The 18609-nt window shown below is 35.3% G+C and overlaps 1 protein-coding gene across 1 annotated transcript; it reads right to left on the reverse strand.

Moving 5' to 3' along the window:
• Positions 1 to 539: 539 nt before the first annotated feature.
• Positions 540 to 4234, reverse strand: LOC120179276. The gene is made up of 6 exons (XM_039184912.1): positions 4076 to 4234; positions 3302 to 3537; positions 2952 to 3210; positions 1382 to 1561; positions 1152 to 1307; positions 540 to 1050 (listed from the first exon to the last, which is right to left on the reverse strand). Exons 1-6 carry the CDS (start codon positions 4106 to 4108, stop codon positions 877 to 879), a joined length of 1038 nt encoding a protein of 345 aa, XP_039040843.1. The 5' UTR covers positions 4109 to 4234; the 3' UTR covers positions 540 to 876.
• Between the last annotated feature and the right edge of the window lie 14375 nt (positions 4235 to 18609).

Raw genomic sequence — 18609 nt, forward strand, 5'->3', positions numbered from 1 at the left:
ATAATATCAAATTAAAATATAAACCATTAAGTATTAATTGATTGAATTGAACTGAACTGACTAATAAGAGATCAAATAATATTAAATTAAAATAAAACAAGTGGAGCAAAACAATAATTGGAGCCGGTGTCAAGCCGTCCTAATAGATCTGTTATACTTTTTATTTACTTATAATAAAAAAAGTAATGATGAGTTTAAGTAACAGAATTTAGAGAGGGATGAATGCACCACTTGCAATTATATAATCAAACTTAATAATTTTCAATAAAGCAATGAAACAAAGTCAGGTTCGGAGTAATGGGCATGGATTTGTTAATTTCTTTATGTTCTAATTCATATATAGTTTGTTAACCTTAGTTTGACCATTATTGGAGCAACCAATCCCTTTTAAAGTAGTTGAGCATATTATAATCATAATTTACCGACGTAAATATTTTAGTGAAAATGGCGTCTGGAAATTGTAAAGGTTTGGTGGTCAAAAAGGAGAGATGTGGTGTGCTAAAAATAAAGTGTGGCTTTTGCCCAATCCCCCAAGAGGCTGAAAATTGAATGTCAGGGCGTTTATTACGTGTTTCCAAATTCTTATTTGTTTACCAAATCCATAATGGATAATACTCTAAACAAATAACAGATAGCATTATCAACATATACATTGCAAGAATAAAGGCACTTTTTTTCCCCTTTGATTGAAAACATACAGCAGAGTTGATGTGTTGAGAGGGCAAAGAATGAATAGAATAGTCCGTGTGAAGCAAAGTTGAAACAATATGGCCAAAATTCCAAGAACCCCCCTGTTGGCTCCTGTCATTTCGAGATTGAAACCGAAAAAGAGAGGGAAAAAAGGGTCAAGAATAGAATGTACATCATGCTGATGTTTTACCTCCTGTAATCTCCATATAGGTAACTTTCGTAATGTGTTCCGTTGAGTGCTTTCTCTACATCGTTCCAGTTCTGGATGTGATTCGATAACGATCCCTTGTGTATCTTTACCTGTCGACTCCTTAACTCCATCTTTGGAACCTTTAGGAATTCTTGAACCTCATCTAATTTCTACACAAGTGACAGAAAATGATTCGCTTAATAACCCTGGATTGGATCAATATTCACCAAGAAAAATATCTCAACTTTTTTTCTGGTATTTGTTTTCTTACAGTGCGGTTCTTAACTACATCCTCGTAGTAAAGTATGATATGCCGGATGCTTTTGAAGTACTCCAAAGCTTTTTTAGTTGTCTCTTCAACCTGCCTTATATTTGGGATGAGCAATGTTGCATTGATTACAGGCTTGTAACTAGCAAGTATCTCAGCCTGAAAATCATTATGTAAGAGTTTTAGTTAGGCGCGTGAGAGTGACAGAGAAAGACAAACAGGGGGATGAAAACCTCATGTGGCGAATGAACATGAGACTTGTGGGTTCCATTCAGTAGCTTAGCATCCCGATCATAAGAATTTGCTAGTATTGAAATCATCCTCCGCAAAAGATTCCTTCGAAAGAGAAAAATAGCAGAAACACCCCGAGTATTAAAGTATTCCACTATTTGTTTATGGTGCTGCATCAGTCCCTGCAGTAAAGGATTATGACCATGAACACATTAGAGACGAGCATAATCACAAATTTAAATTATGAATTCAATACCAAGAACAACGTCTGTTCATAAAATACCATCTTTATATTGTTCTTAACACAACGAAAACTGTTTCATTAATGAATATTTTCATCAGTGCAATTGTTCTCAAGTCATGAAGAAGTTGCTATTTCAAAGGCTCAAAAAAGAAATACGACTTTACTAAGAACATTGAATACATTTTCTCGGGTCCCCAGCACATCGAATAAGGGGGATAATCTCCTTTTGATACACATTTTCTCAACTTCCCAGCAGGCCAGCACGGATTTCAATTATCTGACTCCTTCAGAATTGCATAACCTGCCATCTCTTCTTTCCTGTGTTAAATTGTATAGAAACTTTCTCCTGTTTTCCTTACATGATTTTGCTAATGTCTCCATCGCATTCATTCAAGGTTACCAAATTTTATAGTTGCTCCCCATCAATATAATGATGAATATTTACCAACAATTGTGCTTCTCATTAGAAAATGAATAAAACCAAAAAGTACGAAGAACTTATGCAACAGCTATTCCCTCTTTAACGAGGCACTTAAGAATTATTCCCTAAATTATTCTCAGATGTGAAATACTATATGGTATCTGATAATTATAATGCAAGAACACCGCACCATGCTGCCCAAGTAAAAAGGTGTGTCTAGATGCAAATAAGGCTCCAATTAGTGGTAGTTATACAGAAAGCCATTGGCTGGATTAAGAATATATATGAATGGTGGTATTTTGGAATAATAACAAAACGAATAGGATGAATGTCTTTTTTTTTTCTTTTCTTTTTTTGGTAAAACAAGCTAGGATGGTCATACTTTTGGGGAGCAACAGGGACTGTGTTTCTAATTGCAGGGCAAACACAACTGAATGCTAAGAGAATTGCAAAAAACTAGAGCTAGAAACAAAGATTGTGGATAAATTCGAATAAGAAAAAAGAAAATGAAACACAGAAAGAGATGACCAATTCAAGACAATGCTCTAGAAACTATTGAGTTCAAAAAGTTGCAGTCACTCGAAGACTAATACTATAAGCACAGGTGTAACTATAACTATAAAGGATGTTTTGGGTGTCTTCTGCTTCATGCTTAATACACTGATTGTAGAGTTTGCTTCAACCCACTATATTAGCCATTCCTAATATGAATCTAATTGTTATAAATACATCTTCGGATAACCAATACAGTAAACCATTTTTTAGTTTAAAAGGTTAATTCCTGTTCAAAAACCATTGAGGTAAAGAATGTAAAGATATTTCAATAAGGCCACAGATTTCTGCTATAACAATGTTAGCAAATTGCGACTGAACTTTAGAAGCTAAGTTTCAGCCATGAAAAGCACACCTGATTAAGCATCCACTTCAAGCCAACTGCAGCTGTGCACTCATTTTTCGAGGCACTGCTCAACCAGTCCAAGTTATAAACTCTGTCCAAAGTCTCAAATATTGTCGACACATTAGTCCTCCTAACTTTGACCGAGAATATCTCCCCATTCGAGCTTATGTTAGTATGATTGTTTAATAACGTTTCAAACCATCCACTCCCAGATCTCTGCATAGACATAATGGCAAAATATCGGACAGGATTGCACGCACACTCAGCCCTAATCACACACAAGAAAGCCCATTATTAAGTCGTATAACAAAAAAACAAAAAAAAAACAAATCTCAGGAGCAATAAAATCAGCTTCAAACCTGCTAAAAGTTTTGGGGTTCGGATGGTGCACGTAAGGAATTTCCCACGGCTCGATATTAGGTTCTGGACACGGCTTTTGGATCACTCCAATGTTCAAAAACTCAGACGTCCTGCTGGTGCTAATTTGCTTCAAACAAATTGAGCATATATACACACCACAAACCATTACAAACAACAATACAACCATCCTCAACACCAACGGAGACTTCTTTGGCAACTTTAGGATGAAAGAATCCTGAAATTTAACGAATTACCCGGTAATTAAAAAACCAAAGAAAACTTATCATTTCCTCACTGATGATAATCCATTCAATGAGGCTCTTGGAAAGATACGGTATTGGTATTGCCATTGCTGTAGCATTAAACCCTGATCTAATTTAGCTAGAAAATCTCAGCTGTGTGCTGAACAAGACATTAGTTTCACTAGTTTAATCAAAGTTGAACATTAATTAATTGATTAATCACGTTTCACGTGAGAGGAGAAAAAAACATCAACATCGAAACTACAAGGATAGAACACACATCTTTCATGAAAATGAAATCTGGGTGTTGCTTGTATCTTAAAGAAGCGATAAAAGGGAAACAAACCCCCTTAAAATCATGCGTGTTTTAATACAAAAAAGAATTATCGTTGTACAGAAAACCAAATAAAGTATATTTCACATGACACTAAATATATAGAAAAGAATTAATAAAAGAATCTTCAATATCACTCTATATGACGACAACGTAAGCAGCTAAACATACCCAAATGGAGAAAAAAAGACACTAACCTTGCTGAAGAAGAAACACAGATCGTCGGCCATGGCTCTAAACCTCAAAAAGTAAAGCAATCAAAAGGGGCATTGGCAACTATTTCTTCTATGTGTTTTTCTCTTTCCTTTCACCCCAAACCCTCATAAATATAGGCTGATTCTGGTGAAGAACAAAATGATTAGGCTTCGTTTCTTCCTCCGATAGACTTTGCCGTTGATGGAGCAGACGCCCGTTCCTCTGTTTTTATAATATTTTTTAATGATTAAAATGTATTTATATTGTAAAAATAATTGTGTTGGTGCCTGCCTGCATTTGCGTCGAAGAATTGCCTTTTTTTATATATATATTTATTCTTATTCTGGTATGAATAATTCATAAAAGTTAGATTTAGATTGAATTATTCAGGAAAAAAAAGAATGTAATAAAGAAGTATTCCAAAGTATTCTTTTAAAAGATTTGACTAAATAATTAGTTGTGCTATTATGTAAGGTAATGTAGCAGATGAATTTAATGAGCCTAAAAAAGGAATTTCTGAACCAAACCCAACATTCCTTGGGCCTGTTTGCAACAACTGTTGTTGGGCCATAATGACGTCCATTGACATTTCTAATGTCCATTCTTGAGAGTTTTTGGATTGAATGAATTATTATTATTATTATTATTATTAGACTTAATTGTATCAGAAGCCCTTGAATTTTTCTTAAAGATTCATGTGATTTTTTAAAAAAAATCACACAATGTAACTATTAAAGTAAGAAAAAAAAATCAAATTTGACTCTTTGACTAAATCAAACGTTGATTGTTATGATGTTAATATGACAGTACATATTGTTGACGTGATGATCCATGATGCTAACATTGACTATCCACGATGAATAATGACGTAAGACATGATTTAAATTAGTTTTTTTATCGAGTTCGATGGTCAAATTGATTTTTTATTTCAAGAGCTTATTTAATTTTTTTAGGAAAAAATATTTTAAATTTTAAAAAATAAAAGTATTTAAAAAAATTAAAAATATATATTAAAATAAAAATTAAATTACTAAAAATAAAAATAAAACAAACCTATAAAACATTATTAAAAATAAAAAATAAAAAAATTATTAATTATTAAAATTTAAAAATTATAAAATATCGTGATACAAATGGCTAAAAATGATTCTCTTTCTGATTTATGGTACTAAGAAATAACTTCAGTCACCCTTAATCTATAAATACATACTCATAATCAACACTTCATCTCCCATGAACTTCAAGCAATCTTCTACATTGTTGATCACAATGATGGAGAAATTATTATATGGGTTCGGTTAATCAAGTCATCTGTGGTTCCAACTAATAAGGTCTATCAATCTTAAAATAACTTTTAAGTAACTATCTACTCTTTATTTGCATGTAGAAAAGAAGTGAAGATTCACCTTAAGAAATGAGATTTATGGATTTTATTGGTTGAGACCACATATGACATAATGAGTCAGTGTCACACCCTAATTTAGGGCCTAAAATTTTCTTAAAATTAATTTTGGGGATTAAATTGAAATTTTAACTAAATTCATGGACCAAAGTGAAATTTTAACTAAATTCATGGACTAAAGTAAAAATTTGATTAAATTTGGATCCAAGTTCAAAAGGTAACTAAAACTAAAGGACCTCTTATGCAATTAAACCATTTCCCCCTAAATGTGGGTTCAAAAGCCCTAAAACCAGAACTTTCCATTTCTGGAAAGTTTAAACCTTTCATATCTTTTTCTTCAACTTTTTATCTTTCAGTAGGAAATCTTTAATCGACGTTTCGTCGTCGATCATTGTTTCGTTTTTTACACCTCCCATATTATAATGTTCTTTACGTCGCCCCGAATCGATCGATGTCTGCCTTGTTTCCGTTGCTGCCGGCTTGTGTAGGGGTGAGGATGAACAAGTTTTCAACGTTGTGAAATCGAGCTCTCTGGCGTTCACCGTTGTGAACTGAGCTTGGTAAGTGTCTTAAACTCCTTAAATCAAACATAGGAGTTTTTTGGATTTTTTTCGACCCCCAAAGGCCCCACACGCACCCTATACGCCACCCTTGCACGTGGGGAAGGTCTACCGCCTAGTGGGCTTCTAGAAGCTGATCCGATCTACCTGCCTGATCCGACCAGCCAATCGTTGACTTTTTCCGAAAAGCTTCATCCAAATGTTTTTCGACGTCTTGAGTTGCTTGTCCGTTTTACCAAATTCTGACTCGAAAGTCTTGAATCAAGCCTGTTAATCCAAAAATGCTTAGTATTTTTAGCAGACTTGGTATCAGAAGGAGTGGCTACTCTTCATTTTTGTATCATTTTATAACTCTATATGTCATTTTGTTATACTTTGGTGACACGTATTTTTTCTATTGTTTTGATATATTTGTATTTTTGTTCTATATATGTTTTATACGGCTTTTCCGATATATGTATACATATGTTTATCATATGAATCTCACTGATGATAATTTCATATTATATTGATATATGTATTTCAACGCTATTTTAAATATGAAAAGAACTTCTGAATACAAGATATGTGACTGCCTAGATTTGATCATAATGTCCAGGTTGGGTTTAGGGGTTATAGTCGGATCCATCTAATAGTTTTCCCTGACAATGGAATATATCGGAAAAAATTGTGTTATATATTGAGGAAACAAAAAAAGATCATTTACAAAGAAAATTAACATTTAATTTATTATTATTCAAAGATTTAACTGCACACACGAATCAAGTGATTTTAGTGATTAAAGAACTATTGTTATTCCTTGAAATCTCATGTTCGAGCACCATGTATATCATATGTATAAACATTCAATATCAAATGATATGTACATGGTTCTAACTTGAAACTGATATCTATAACACATGTAATATAATTAGTCACTTAATTTTGTATCATACTTTATAATAGAATTATAAATTACACATATATGCTCACAATCAGGGATTTTAATCCAACAATCTTCCACTTGGACAACATATATTTACATGATAAATGTATAACCTTGTGAACTCAAAAATTTTCTATCATATAATATATATATTCTATAACAATCTCGTCCATAAACTATATTCATATAAGATCAAAGTAACATTTTTCATATTAATCATGATTAGATTCATCATTAGTCACACATACAATTATAATCAAATGACAGATCAATCATGGATGCATATCATAGAAATTATATGCAATGTGAACCAAACATATTTATGTCTAATTGTTTCTCTTTAAACTTAAGTGAGATTGGTATCAAAATAACAAAAGAGTAAATAAATTAAATACTTCATTTCTGATAAAAAAATATATATAAATTTCTAAAAACAAATAAATTACAAACTCTCAATTAAATGATGATGTCCTCAAATCATATAACATTTATATGAGCAATGTGTTTATGAAAGACTTTAGGTAGTAAACCTTTTGTGCGTAGATCCTTTATCATGGAATTTGTTCTAGTGTGTTCTATGGATAGTTTTTTCATTTCATACTCTCTTTCACAGTAAAATTTTTATGTCATTATGTTTTGACTTAGACATGATTGTATTATTTGTTGGGATATAATGTGATTTATTGTCATAAAATAATTTGAGTGATCTTTTTACTTTCTTTAAAGTACACAATCAAGTGATAAATTTTGTAATAAAATTTTATGAGTCATAATATGTTACAAACTCTATTGTCATAGTAAAAAAACTACAAGTGTTTGTTTGACAATTTTTCAAGATATATTTCCTCCCGTTAACATATAAATATAGTATGATGTAGATTTTTTTCATAGTAGTCTTGGTCGATTGTGATATCTCCTCGGTGACCAAGACCCTTTCCATCTGTATAGGGTTTTTTTTAGCTCTCCTAACTTCAAAACGCTTAAAAGAATTAATGATGATGACTCGTATTCTTCAACTGATGGCAACGACTCGTTTTCCTATTTTTCTGTTGTTTTTTGAGGAATTTTTAAAGCCTGCTTAGGGCTAAAGCCCACTTTTCTTGAGTGGAATCCTTTTATTTTAGGTTTATGCTATTTTTATCATGCATGCATCTTACGTTAACTAAAAAACGAAAAAAAATGCAGGTGTGGACATCATCACCTACCGTCCCCGAAAGAACATTTTGTTTTTATGCTTAAAGAAAGCCATTCAGCACAGGGCTTTTTCATCTTCTTTTTTGAGGATGAAAAGATGTTTATAGCCTCAAAAGTAGACTTTATTTATGGGTTTTTTGTACTATATGAATGTCTATATATATATATTAGGACTGGTTCTGAAATTGAGAAAACCCTTCGGGAAACAAATGGTCCAGTAGCTGCATGCCTATGTTTTTTATGGAATTATTGAGGGTTAGTGTAGTAAAGCTACCGTGCCAGGAGGTATTCTGTGTTTTTGGATTTATGTAATTTTTATAATAAATTTCTATTTGTATAATTATTTTAAAATTCAAATATAGATGCTAGGGGAAATTTATTTTTTCCCCAGACATGTTGGTACGCCTGCTGTTCATTGTTTTAAACTACTGTTGCAATGACGAATTATGTCCGTTTTAAATATGAATATACTTTGTATATAGTTGAAATATATGTGATTATTTGGATAAGAAAAATCTCAAATATATTTTTTTTAAAAAAAGTAAGAAAATATACTCATGAAGAACTAGTTTGAGTTAGATGGTTCATAAATGTGTACATGTAAGAAGAGTGCATCTAAACACGTGCAAGCTGACAAAGCCTTACCTGATTTACCAGCACCGTGACAGTCAATATGTCAACGGGACCAGTTCTGATTGCCAAACCAAAAAGTGGGTACATGTATTATAAGACAAGCTACATGAATGATCCATTACATAACATTGTTTTATTGAATTCTTTTATAATTAAAAGTTATTAAATAATTTCTCGATTATAGCACATTATTTTATTAAGTTATATGATTATTAAAAGTTATAAAATGATCACTGAATTATTCATATATTTCATATTTGTTATTTTCTATCAAATAATTTGTGGTTGTCTATGTTGGACGTTAACTTGCTTACTGATATATGATAAAATATGATCTCATAATTGTTTGACATATATTTTGTGGATCGATTCTCCATTTACATTATGTCGCAGAATCAGTACTTGAAACATTATGTTGTCGAATCAATGTTTGAAAGTAACTGTGGTGCTAATAGACGTCATTTAAATATGCTTTTATCATTCTCAATCAGCAAGTTAACGTTTAGCTCATACGACTTCAATTTTTTAAACGAAAAAAAGACAAATTTGATACATATGAATAGTTAGGTGATCATTTTTTAACTTTTAATGGTCGAAGAATTAAACAAAGCAATATATTATAATCGAGGGGCCATCTCTGATTAATGCTTGTTCGGGAACAAATACAACTTGATTGGAGCATTCAATTTATGTTTAAATTCCCATCTGCTACAATCCTAAATTCTTTTATGACATCTTATCACTTTAACAACTCCAATAACTAAGCCACTTTGATATTTTCAGCAAAACATATCCCACCCATATACAATATAGTATATAGTATTTTAGAGTATTATATACATCTACAAGATTAGACAATTAAAAGCAATTAAATTTATAGTCGTTGCATGTCTCAAGCTTCCATCTACCGTCATTGATTGTATCATCTTATATTATTTCTTTACTATTTATATGTCATCGTATCCATCCAACATATTAGGTCGATAGTTTATAGGTTTCTCATAAATCATCTCTAGACACTCCATACAAGTATAGCCATTCAATGCCTACAGGGATGAATTAAGAGGAGATTAGCTCATGATTTTTTTAATAACTTATTATTATTATAAGATAATATATGTTTAATTTTTTTAATCTATTGACAATGTACATACCTTACAGACACAACTAGTCAAAGCTTAAGACCTCTAGGGAGAATAATATTTTCTTTTTCCAATGAGACCATTTGATGGATCCTCCCTCTTGAAAATTTTGATTTATCATTTTGTTTGTAATTTATATTAATAATATAGTATTGTACCCTAAAATTTAAGATAAACTACATATTTAGTCATCCAACTATTATAAATACATAGTTTATCCAAAATTTTATAAATTTGCTTCTAATATAAAATCATGTGTTCGCTCAATACTCTGAATGCCCAATGCCCTGAATACCTATTATAAAATGGAACCAAAATGATAGTAGGATGACTAAATACATAATTTATCTAAAATTTTATAAATTTGTTAAAAAAATATAGTATTTCCCTTTGTTAAAATTAAATTATGTGACTGAAGAAAATATTAAATGAAGTTTGATTATTATTTTTAGATAAATTCATTTTATTGTCTAAAAAGTAAAGAAAAACGTTCACAAAATCACAATCAAACAATGAAAAAATAAATCAACCGTATACATGCTATATCAATACATTTTGTAGACACCCGTTTTTGTCCGGGTCTACAAAAACATTTTATCATATATTTATTTATTATTGTTATTATTATTATTGTTAATAATATTTTTATTTTTTAATTTTGTAGGCCATATTTTCAACCCTCATTTCCAACAAACTACCCACTACCCAAAAATGAGGGAACCTCTATTGCTTTCCCCTTCCATCCACTACTCCCACAACGTCCATAACCACAACTCCACTAACTAGGTAATACACTTGCTCCAGACCGTGCCAATAAAAAGGAGAAGGAAGTTCCACTTCAAAGGGGGAAAAGGGGGGGCTCAGAATCTCTCTATTTCTATTCCCAAACAAAACCCGTATTGGGGCTCTCTCCCACGCGATCACCTTCACCAAACTCAAAGAGGCCGCTTGTTGGCCACCATGCCATGGTGGTCATCTTCCAGTTCGACCACTCCCCATGGCGGTCCGATAGTCTTGAATCGAATCCAACAACCCCCAAGACTCTCAGTCTCTTCATATCTCTAAATATGTCGCGATCGAGACTTCTAAATATTGCTCCATTCATCCCTCCGACGAGTGGGTTTCAAGCAGCCATGGAGAGAGATTGAAGAAACCCCACCGTTGTGAAACAATCGGGACCACCTTCACTTTCTAGCGTGGGGGTTTGCTGGAGCATGGGTTCAAAGCTATTGATGCATGGTTGCTCGTGTGGCCAGGGGGACCTGCACAAACGGATAACAAAAGCAAATGGAGGGTTTCTCTTCTCTGATATTGCTGAGGTCGTCGTTTTCCTTCAGTTTATTTTTGCTAACATTCGACAATGGCAGCGGGTTCGACGGCGAGGTCTTTCCTTCAAGTTGCAGCCATGGAAGAGGTCGTTTCGCCTCTCCGAGTTGTGCAGATCGAAGGGCTGGTTATCTTAAAAATAATCAAGCACTGCAAGGAGTTTTCACCGGCTTTGTCCGCAGGGAGGACGAGGAGATTAAAGCTGATGGAGCTAATTATCAGCTCGAGATGATGCGATGCCTGAAGGAGGTTAATGTTGATAACAACATTGTTGGATGGCACCAATCAACGATTTTGGGTTCATATCAGACAGTCGAGCTCATCGAGACCTTTATGAATTATCATGAGAATATAAGGAGGGGTGTGTGCACTATCTACGATCCTTCAAGGTTTAATCAAGGTGTTCTGGCTCTCAAGGCTTTTAAGCCATCTGATTCTTTTTGGAGCTTTCTCGGGCTAATAACTTTACCAGACAGAAGAAATGGAGAAATATAAAAGTAAATTGGGACCCATGTTTCATTGGCATGATTTGTCTATTTTGAATAAACCCACGTGAAGTGGACTGGGGTAAATTCTAGACATGGTCCTTCAGTTATTTGGGTAAATTACTCCATAGCTATTCAGATTTTGTGGCTAAATCCTTCTTTTGGTCCCCATCTTTGAACAACATTCGTTTTGGTCTTTTTTATTTATTTATTTATTTTATTACTTTATTTATTATTATTTTTTTACTAACTTATGTTTTTCTTTGTTATTTATTATATTTATTTTTCTTATATTAATATTTTTTTTCTTTTTTCATATTTATTTTTACTTTACAATCTAACAATATTTTTGACTTTAGGGATACTTTACAACTAATCAAATGTAAGTAATGTGAACCGAATTTTTAAATTTCAATTTAAATTTTTAATTTTCGCTAATAAAGACAACCGACAAATTAATTGGTACCGAAAGGGCGGTTTAAGGGTGTTAATCCTTCCTTAACCGTAATCGACTACCGAACCCGACACGTTTCTGGTGCAACGCAGATCAGGTAAGATGGTGTCCGACCCACCTAAATTTGTTTTAAAGTGGTCGGTGGCGACTCTAACCCAATCCACATTCATCCAAGTCGAAGCCCAATTATGGGGCCCAACCGAAAGACGGTTGCGACAGCTTGGCGACTCCGCTGGGGACATGTAAGTGAGTCAGGCCGAAATTAATTTTCGGTTGTCTTTTTTAGCGAAAATTACAAGTTTAAATTTTAATTTATTTATTTGATTCCAATTATTTATCTTTGATTATTTTCAAATAAATAGTTGTACTAACATTTTTTAATGATTTCAGATTTTTCAAAGTTTTCATCTCAGGCTCTATACCCGAGCTCCAAACCCTATTTAAGTGGGGGTGAAAGCGACGCCTTCGTGTGAATTTATTCACCGTGCGGGCCTAGCAAGTAGCCTTCGGGATTCATATACCTTATGTCTTCGTGTGAATTTATTCTCCGTATGGGCATAAGGGAATGTTTCCTCTCGAGTTTAACTTAGTCCACACAAGCCTGTGATGAGTTTAGGACTAAGGGTCTGATAAGCCTAAGGAGGCACCAGCAAGGAGAACTCGGGTACCGTTTTTTTAGAACCTAACTCGGGAGACTACAAGGAGTTAGAGCCCACCTCAAAACCTCATTTCAAACCCTAGGATGCCGGAATTATTTCCTGCTTTACTTTCTGTTCAAAGCATGTGAACTAGAAATGTATGCGGTTAGGACTAGTTAACATGCGGGATAGAGATCATGTCCGGGTAGGAATCATAAGCATGTGGGGTAGATATCATGTGGGGTAGGACTTTTATTTTCATGATTGCTTTTTATTATTTTCACATCACTAACCTTTTTCATTAATTGTTCTCTTTTGGTTTTGTTTTCATCATTCGCATCATTTAAACGAGGTGTTGATCCACCAAAAATGTGTTTGTTAAACATAAATAATCTGCATTAATGGACAAATGAGTTATAATACAAAGAGACAAAAAGCTCAGAAGTCCAACCGTGATCAAAGAATACTCAGAGGCAAGGGTTGCAGGGGCAAGACGAGGAAAGGGTTACTGACCTGGAGAGTCCTTTCAAAAATTACGAGAACAAAATGGTGAAACCCTAGCTAAGCCGGAGACCATCATTGATGAATTCCAAAAACAAGTCGACGAACTTCGGATGAAGGGTTCCAATGGCACTTTCGTTTGGAACGAGCTCGGCATAGAGTGAAGGCCGGAGATGCAGTCATTCGAGACCTTTTTTGGGGCAAGCAACTTATCACCCGCACAAGTTTAGCCAAAGGAACCGGAATGGTTCGACAGGGTATTCAACCGGTGAAAAAGCGAAAGACGAATCAACTTTCCAGAGGCTGTGCAGGATCTATACCATCAAAAAAGTTTTTTGTCTCTTCAGACGTAACATTTTTGTCCCCAATAAGGATTATTCAGAATAATAGGCACATTTTTCGGATCAATGCCTCGAACATTTCATGCATCATACATTCAGACATGTTGTGCATTTTGTTACTTTTCTTTACATTCGCATTATGATTCCTTTTTTTTTTCATTGCATTCACATGTCTCATCAAAAATGAGAATATTCGATCCTATGACATATAAGGAGCTTTACCAACAGTTGTTTGATGCACACGTGATGTCCATGAAGCCCCGTACCCCAGGTAGTATGATGAGAACACTCATTGCGAAAATCATAGCGGAGTACCAGGGCGCACTATCGAAAATTACTCCACAATCAAGAGAATCATACAGAAAATACGTTACAAGAATCGGATCGACTTCAACAACTTGGGGGCATCCAAGTGGAGAAGATCATTTCATCATTTGAGCCATTCTGTTTGGATTTGTTTTTTCATTCTTTTCTCAAGTTTTTGCAAGGACTTTTAAATAAATTTATGTTGCTTTAATGATGACGAGCAATAAATCACATTTGCAAACTTGCAATTCTTTGAATACCATTTGAATTAAGAAACTCTGTTAATGGTTCAAAGTTACGGATCTTTGACAAAGTAACATGTTTAAAAAAAAAAAGACTTTGACCTTATCCAGAATATACCCTCAAACACCATACCCTGCTCTTGTAATTAACCAATATACCCTTTTCCTTTCATAAGGTGCGGACAACATGGGGCATCATTTGCATATGACCATTACTATGCTTTTTATTTAGGACGTTCAATGACGATGATGATCTTTACAAATGAAAAGTCGAGTAGGTGAATCCAGTTTAGGTCAGTTGTTTGAAAATTGAACTATAAAGATGAGATTCCTTGACTTTCAAAAACACCTAGACTATGACAGGTTCTTCTTGACAATCTTAAGAAATTAAATCCGTAAAAACTGAGCTATTCCGCTAAGGCAATTGGTTATAGAGGAAACTTGAAAGCCCTGGCCTTATGAGTAGATTACGTTCAAACCATGACATTGCTCGGACACTTGGCAATTCGGTGTTTGCTCCACTGCTCTTGTCAAGCCGAAGACTCTGTGATGAGATGAACCCTTCAGTTAACTTGATAAGAGTGATTATAATATCAAGCTGTCCCTCTAAAGCAATTGGTTTAATGCCCCGGCTTTATGGATTCAGCTAGCCAGATAATGACAAGTTAAATCAAATTTATCTAATCAAGAAATTTTCGGTAAAATGGACTAAGGGAGTTAAGAAACACCTGTTATAGTCAACTACACACGAGCACTCAAGAATTTCGTTTTTAGACCGATGTTTTTGCACTGCCTTTGTTAGAGGAGCCTACAAAGCTTGAACAAATAGAAGATTTCAGAGGACTGAAATAAAAGGTCTAGTAAGTGATCATGCTAGTTGCGTCATTTTGTCCGCACCCAATTGAAGTGCCAAAGCATGTTGCGATATTTAAAAAAAATGACATTTTTTTTCCAAAACCTTAGAAAGGAGGTCAAGCTAAAGCCAACCCATCCATTTGAACATTTGTCAAAGAGCTGTAACTCTGAAAACGTTAAAAGAGCTATTGATTCCTTTGATATTTTTTGAACTCACGTTTATAACTTGATTCAATTGCGAATAATATTTTACAGCATTTTTATCATTTTCTCTCCTGAAACAAGAAAAATGAGAAAAACATTTTCAAACAGAACAATCTCATATATGAAATATCTGTAAAGCCCAAGCTCGAGAAGCAAATGGGGCACGATCGATTCCATGGACCAGATTGGCAGACAAAGCACGAAGAGATAACACATAATTCATTCATGTTGCATGCATCTTAGACATACTTAGGTGCATCACATTCCTCATTTTAGCATACATGATTTTTGCAGCTTTTAGAGTCAAGGATACTTGATTCGTAAGCGTCTTTAAAGAACGATGGTGGTTGCTTAGCTCGGCAGCAAGAAGCTACACTTCGACCAACTCGACAGATTGAAAATTTTCTCTCGAACTCACAATTTGCTCGAGAGTAGATTTCAACTTCACAATAAAGGATATCTAGCTCGAAGCCAAATATCCACGATTTCAAATCCACGACGGAGGATATCGGGTCGCTCAAGACAACGCAAGTTCAACTTCACGACGAAGGGACCGCTGGTTGTCAATAAACATTTCCCAATTTCAGAGCCAATTTCAACTTCATAACGAAGGATATTGGACTCCAGACAACGCAAGTTCAACTTCACGACGAAGGGACCGCTGGTTGTCAATAAACATTTCCCAATTTCAGAGCCAATTTCGACTTCACAACGAAGGATATTGGACTCCAGACAACGCAAGTTCAACTTCACAACGAAGGGACCGCTGATTGTCAATAAACATTTCCCAATTTCAGAGCCAATTTCAACTTCACAACGAATGATATTGGACTCCAGACAACGTAAGTTCAACTTCACGACGAAGGAACCGCTGGTTGTCAACAAACATTTCTCAATTTTAGAGCCAATTTCAACTTCACAACGAAGGATATTGGACTCCAGACAACGCAAGTTCAACTTCACGACGAAGGGACCGCTGGTTGTCAATAACCAACTTCCCAATTTCAGAGCCAATTTCGTCTTCACAACGAAGGATATTGGACTCCAGACAACGCAAGTTCAACTTCACGACGAAGGGACCGCTGGTTGTCAACAAACATTTCTCAATTTCAGAGCCAATTTCAACTTCACAACGAAGGATATTGGACTCCAGACAACGTAAGTTCAACTTCACGACGAAGGGACCGCTGGTTGTCAACAAACATTTCTCAATTTCAGAGCCAATTTCAACTTCACAACGAAGGATATTGGACTCCAGACAACGTAAGTTCAACTTCACGACGAAGGGACCGCTGGTTGTCAATAAACAACTTCTCAATTTCAGAGCCAATTTCAACTTCACGGCGGAGGATATTGGACCTGGAACAATACAACTTACTTGTATTTCAACTTCACGACGAAGGATATCTAATTCGTGGCTCAACTTCACAACGAAGGGGCCATCTACGGTTTCAACTTCACGAAGAAGGGATATCTGCCAACAAAAACCTTCGAGTTCGACCACGCTCAGCTCAAAGGCACATCATTTGCAGCATAGCTTAAGTCGAGAAGGGCTATCTGCCAACAAAGACCTTCGAGTTCGACTACGCTCAGCTCCAAGGCACATCATTTACAACATAACTCAAGGCTAGAAGGGTTATCTGTCAACTAAAGACCTGACGAGTTCGATTTCATTCAGCTCGATGACAATGATGAACTACTTTCTGGAAGAATTTTCAAGCCGAAATCTTTAAACCGAGAAGAAAACAAAGGCCCAATTCCAGGAAGCTTAATCACATTTGAGAACACCAGACAAAAACTGATTGTCTTTTTTCGTCTTTGCCCAATTCTTGTTAACACAAAAATGTGCAAAGAGGGGCAGCTGTAGACACCCGTTTTTGTCCGGGTCTACAAAAACATTTTATCATATATTTATTTATTATTGTTATTATTATTATTGTTAATAATATTTTTATTTTTTAATTTTGTAGGCCACATTTTCAACCCTCATTTCCAACAAACTACCCACTACCCAAAAATGAGGGAACCTCTATTGCTTTCCCCTTCCATCCACTACTCCCACAACGTCCATAACCACAACTCCACTAACTAGGTAATACACTTGCTCCAGACCGTGCCAATAAAAAGGAGAAGGAAGTTCCACTTCAAAGGGGGAAAAGGGGGGGCTCAGAATCTCTCTATTTCTATTCCCAAACAAAACCCGTATTGGGGCTCTCTCCCACGCGATCACCTTCACCAAACTCAAAGAGGCCGCTTGTTGGCCACCATGCCATGGTGGTCATCTTCCAGTTCGACCACTCCCCATGGCGGTCCGATAGTCTTGAATCGAATCCAACAACCCCCAAGACTCTCAGTCTCTTCATATCTCTAAATATGTCGCGATCGAGACTTCTAAATATTGCTCCATTCATCCCTCCGACGAGTGGGTTTCAAGCAGCCATGGAGAGAGATTGAAGAAACCCCACCGTTGTTAAACAATCGGGACCACCTTCACTTTCTAGCGTGGGGGTTTGCTGGAGCATGGGTTCAAAGCTATTGATGCATGGTTGCTCGTGTGGCCAGGGGGACCTGCACAAACGGATAACAAAAGCAAATGGAGGGTTTCTCTTCTCTGATATTGCTGAGGTCGTCGTTTTCCTTCAGTTTATTTTTGCTAACATTCGACAATGGCAGCGGGTTCGACGGCGAGGTCTTTCCTTCAAGTTGCAGCCATGGAAGAGGTCGTTTCGCCTCTCCGAGTTGTGCAGATCGAAGGGCTGGTTATCTTAAAAATAATCAAGCACTGCAAGGAGTTTTCACTGGCTCTGTCCGCAGGGAGGACGAGGAGATTAAAGCTGATGGAGCTAATTATCAGCTCGAGATGATGCGATGCCTGAAGGAGGTTAATGTTGATAACAACATTGTTGGATGGCACCAATCAACGATTTTGGGTTCATATCAGACAGTCGAGCTCATCGAGACCTTTATGAATTATCAGGAGAATATAAGGAGGGGTGTGTGCACTATCTACAATCCTTCAAGGTTTAATCAAGGTGTCCTTGCTCTCAAGGCTTTTAAGCCATCTGATTCTTTTTGGAGCTTTCTCGGGCTAATAACTTTACCAGACAGAAGAAATGGAGAAATATAAAAGTAAATTGGGACCCATGTTTCATTGGCATGATTTGTCTATTTTGAATAAACCCACGTGAAGTGGACTGGGGTAAATTCTAGATATGGTCCTTCAGTTATTTGGGTAAATTACTCCATAGCTATTCAGATTTTGTGGCTAAATCCTTCTTTTGGTCCCCATCTTTGAACAACATTCGTTTTGGTCTTTTTTATTTATTTA

Source organism: Hibiscus syriacus, unplaced genomic scaffold (genome assembly GCF_006381635.1).
Source record: "Hibiscus syriacus cultivar Baekdansim isolate YM2019G1 unplaced genomic scaffold, ASM638163v2 tig00112411_pilon, whole genome shotgun sequence".
Lineage (NCBI taxonomy): Eukaryota > Viridiplantae > Streptophyta > Magnoliopsida > Malvales > Malvaceae > Hibiscus > Hibiscus syriacus.

What these genes read in the sequence shown, in the direction of transcription:
- LOC120179276 (XM_039184912.1), bottom strand. Translation starts at nt 4,108, where the DNA reads ATGGCCGACGATCTGTGTTTCTTCTTCAGCAAG. An exon ending in TGAAGTGGATGCTTAATCAG is followed by an intron (nt 1,562 to 2,951) that starts GTGTGCTTTTCA and finishes CCTTTACTGCAG; the next exon opens with GGACTGATGCAGCACCATAA. An exon ending in ATGTTCATTCGCCACATGAG is followed by an intron (nt 1,308 to 1,381) that starts GTTTTCATCCCC and finishes AATGATTTTCAG; the next exon opens with GCTGAGATACTTGCTAGTTA.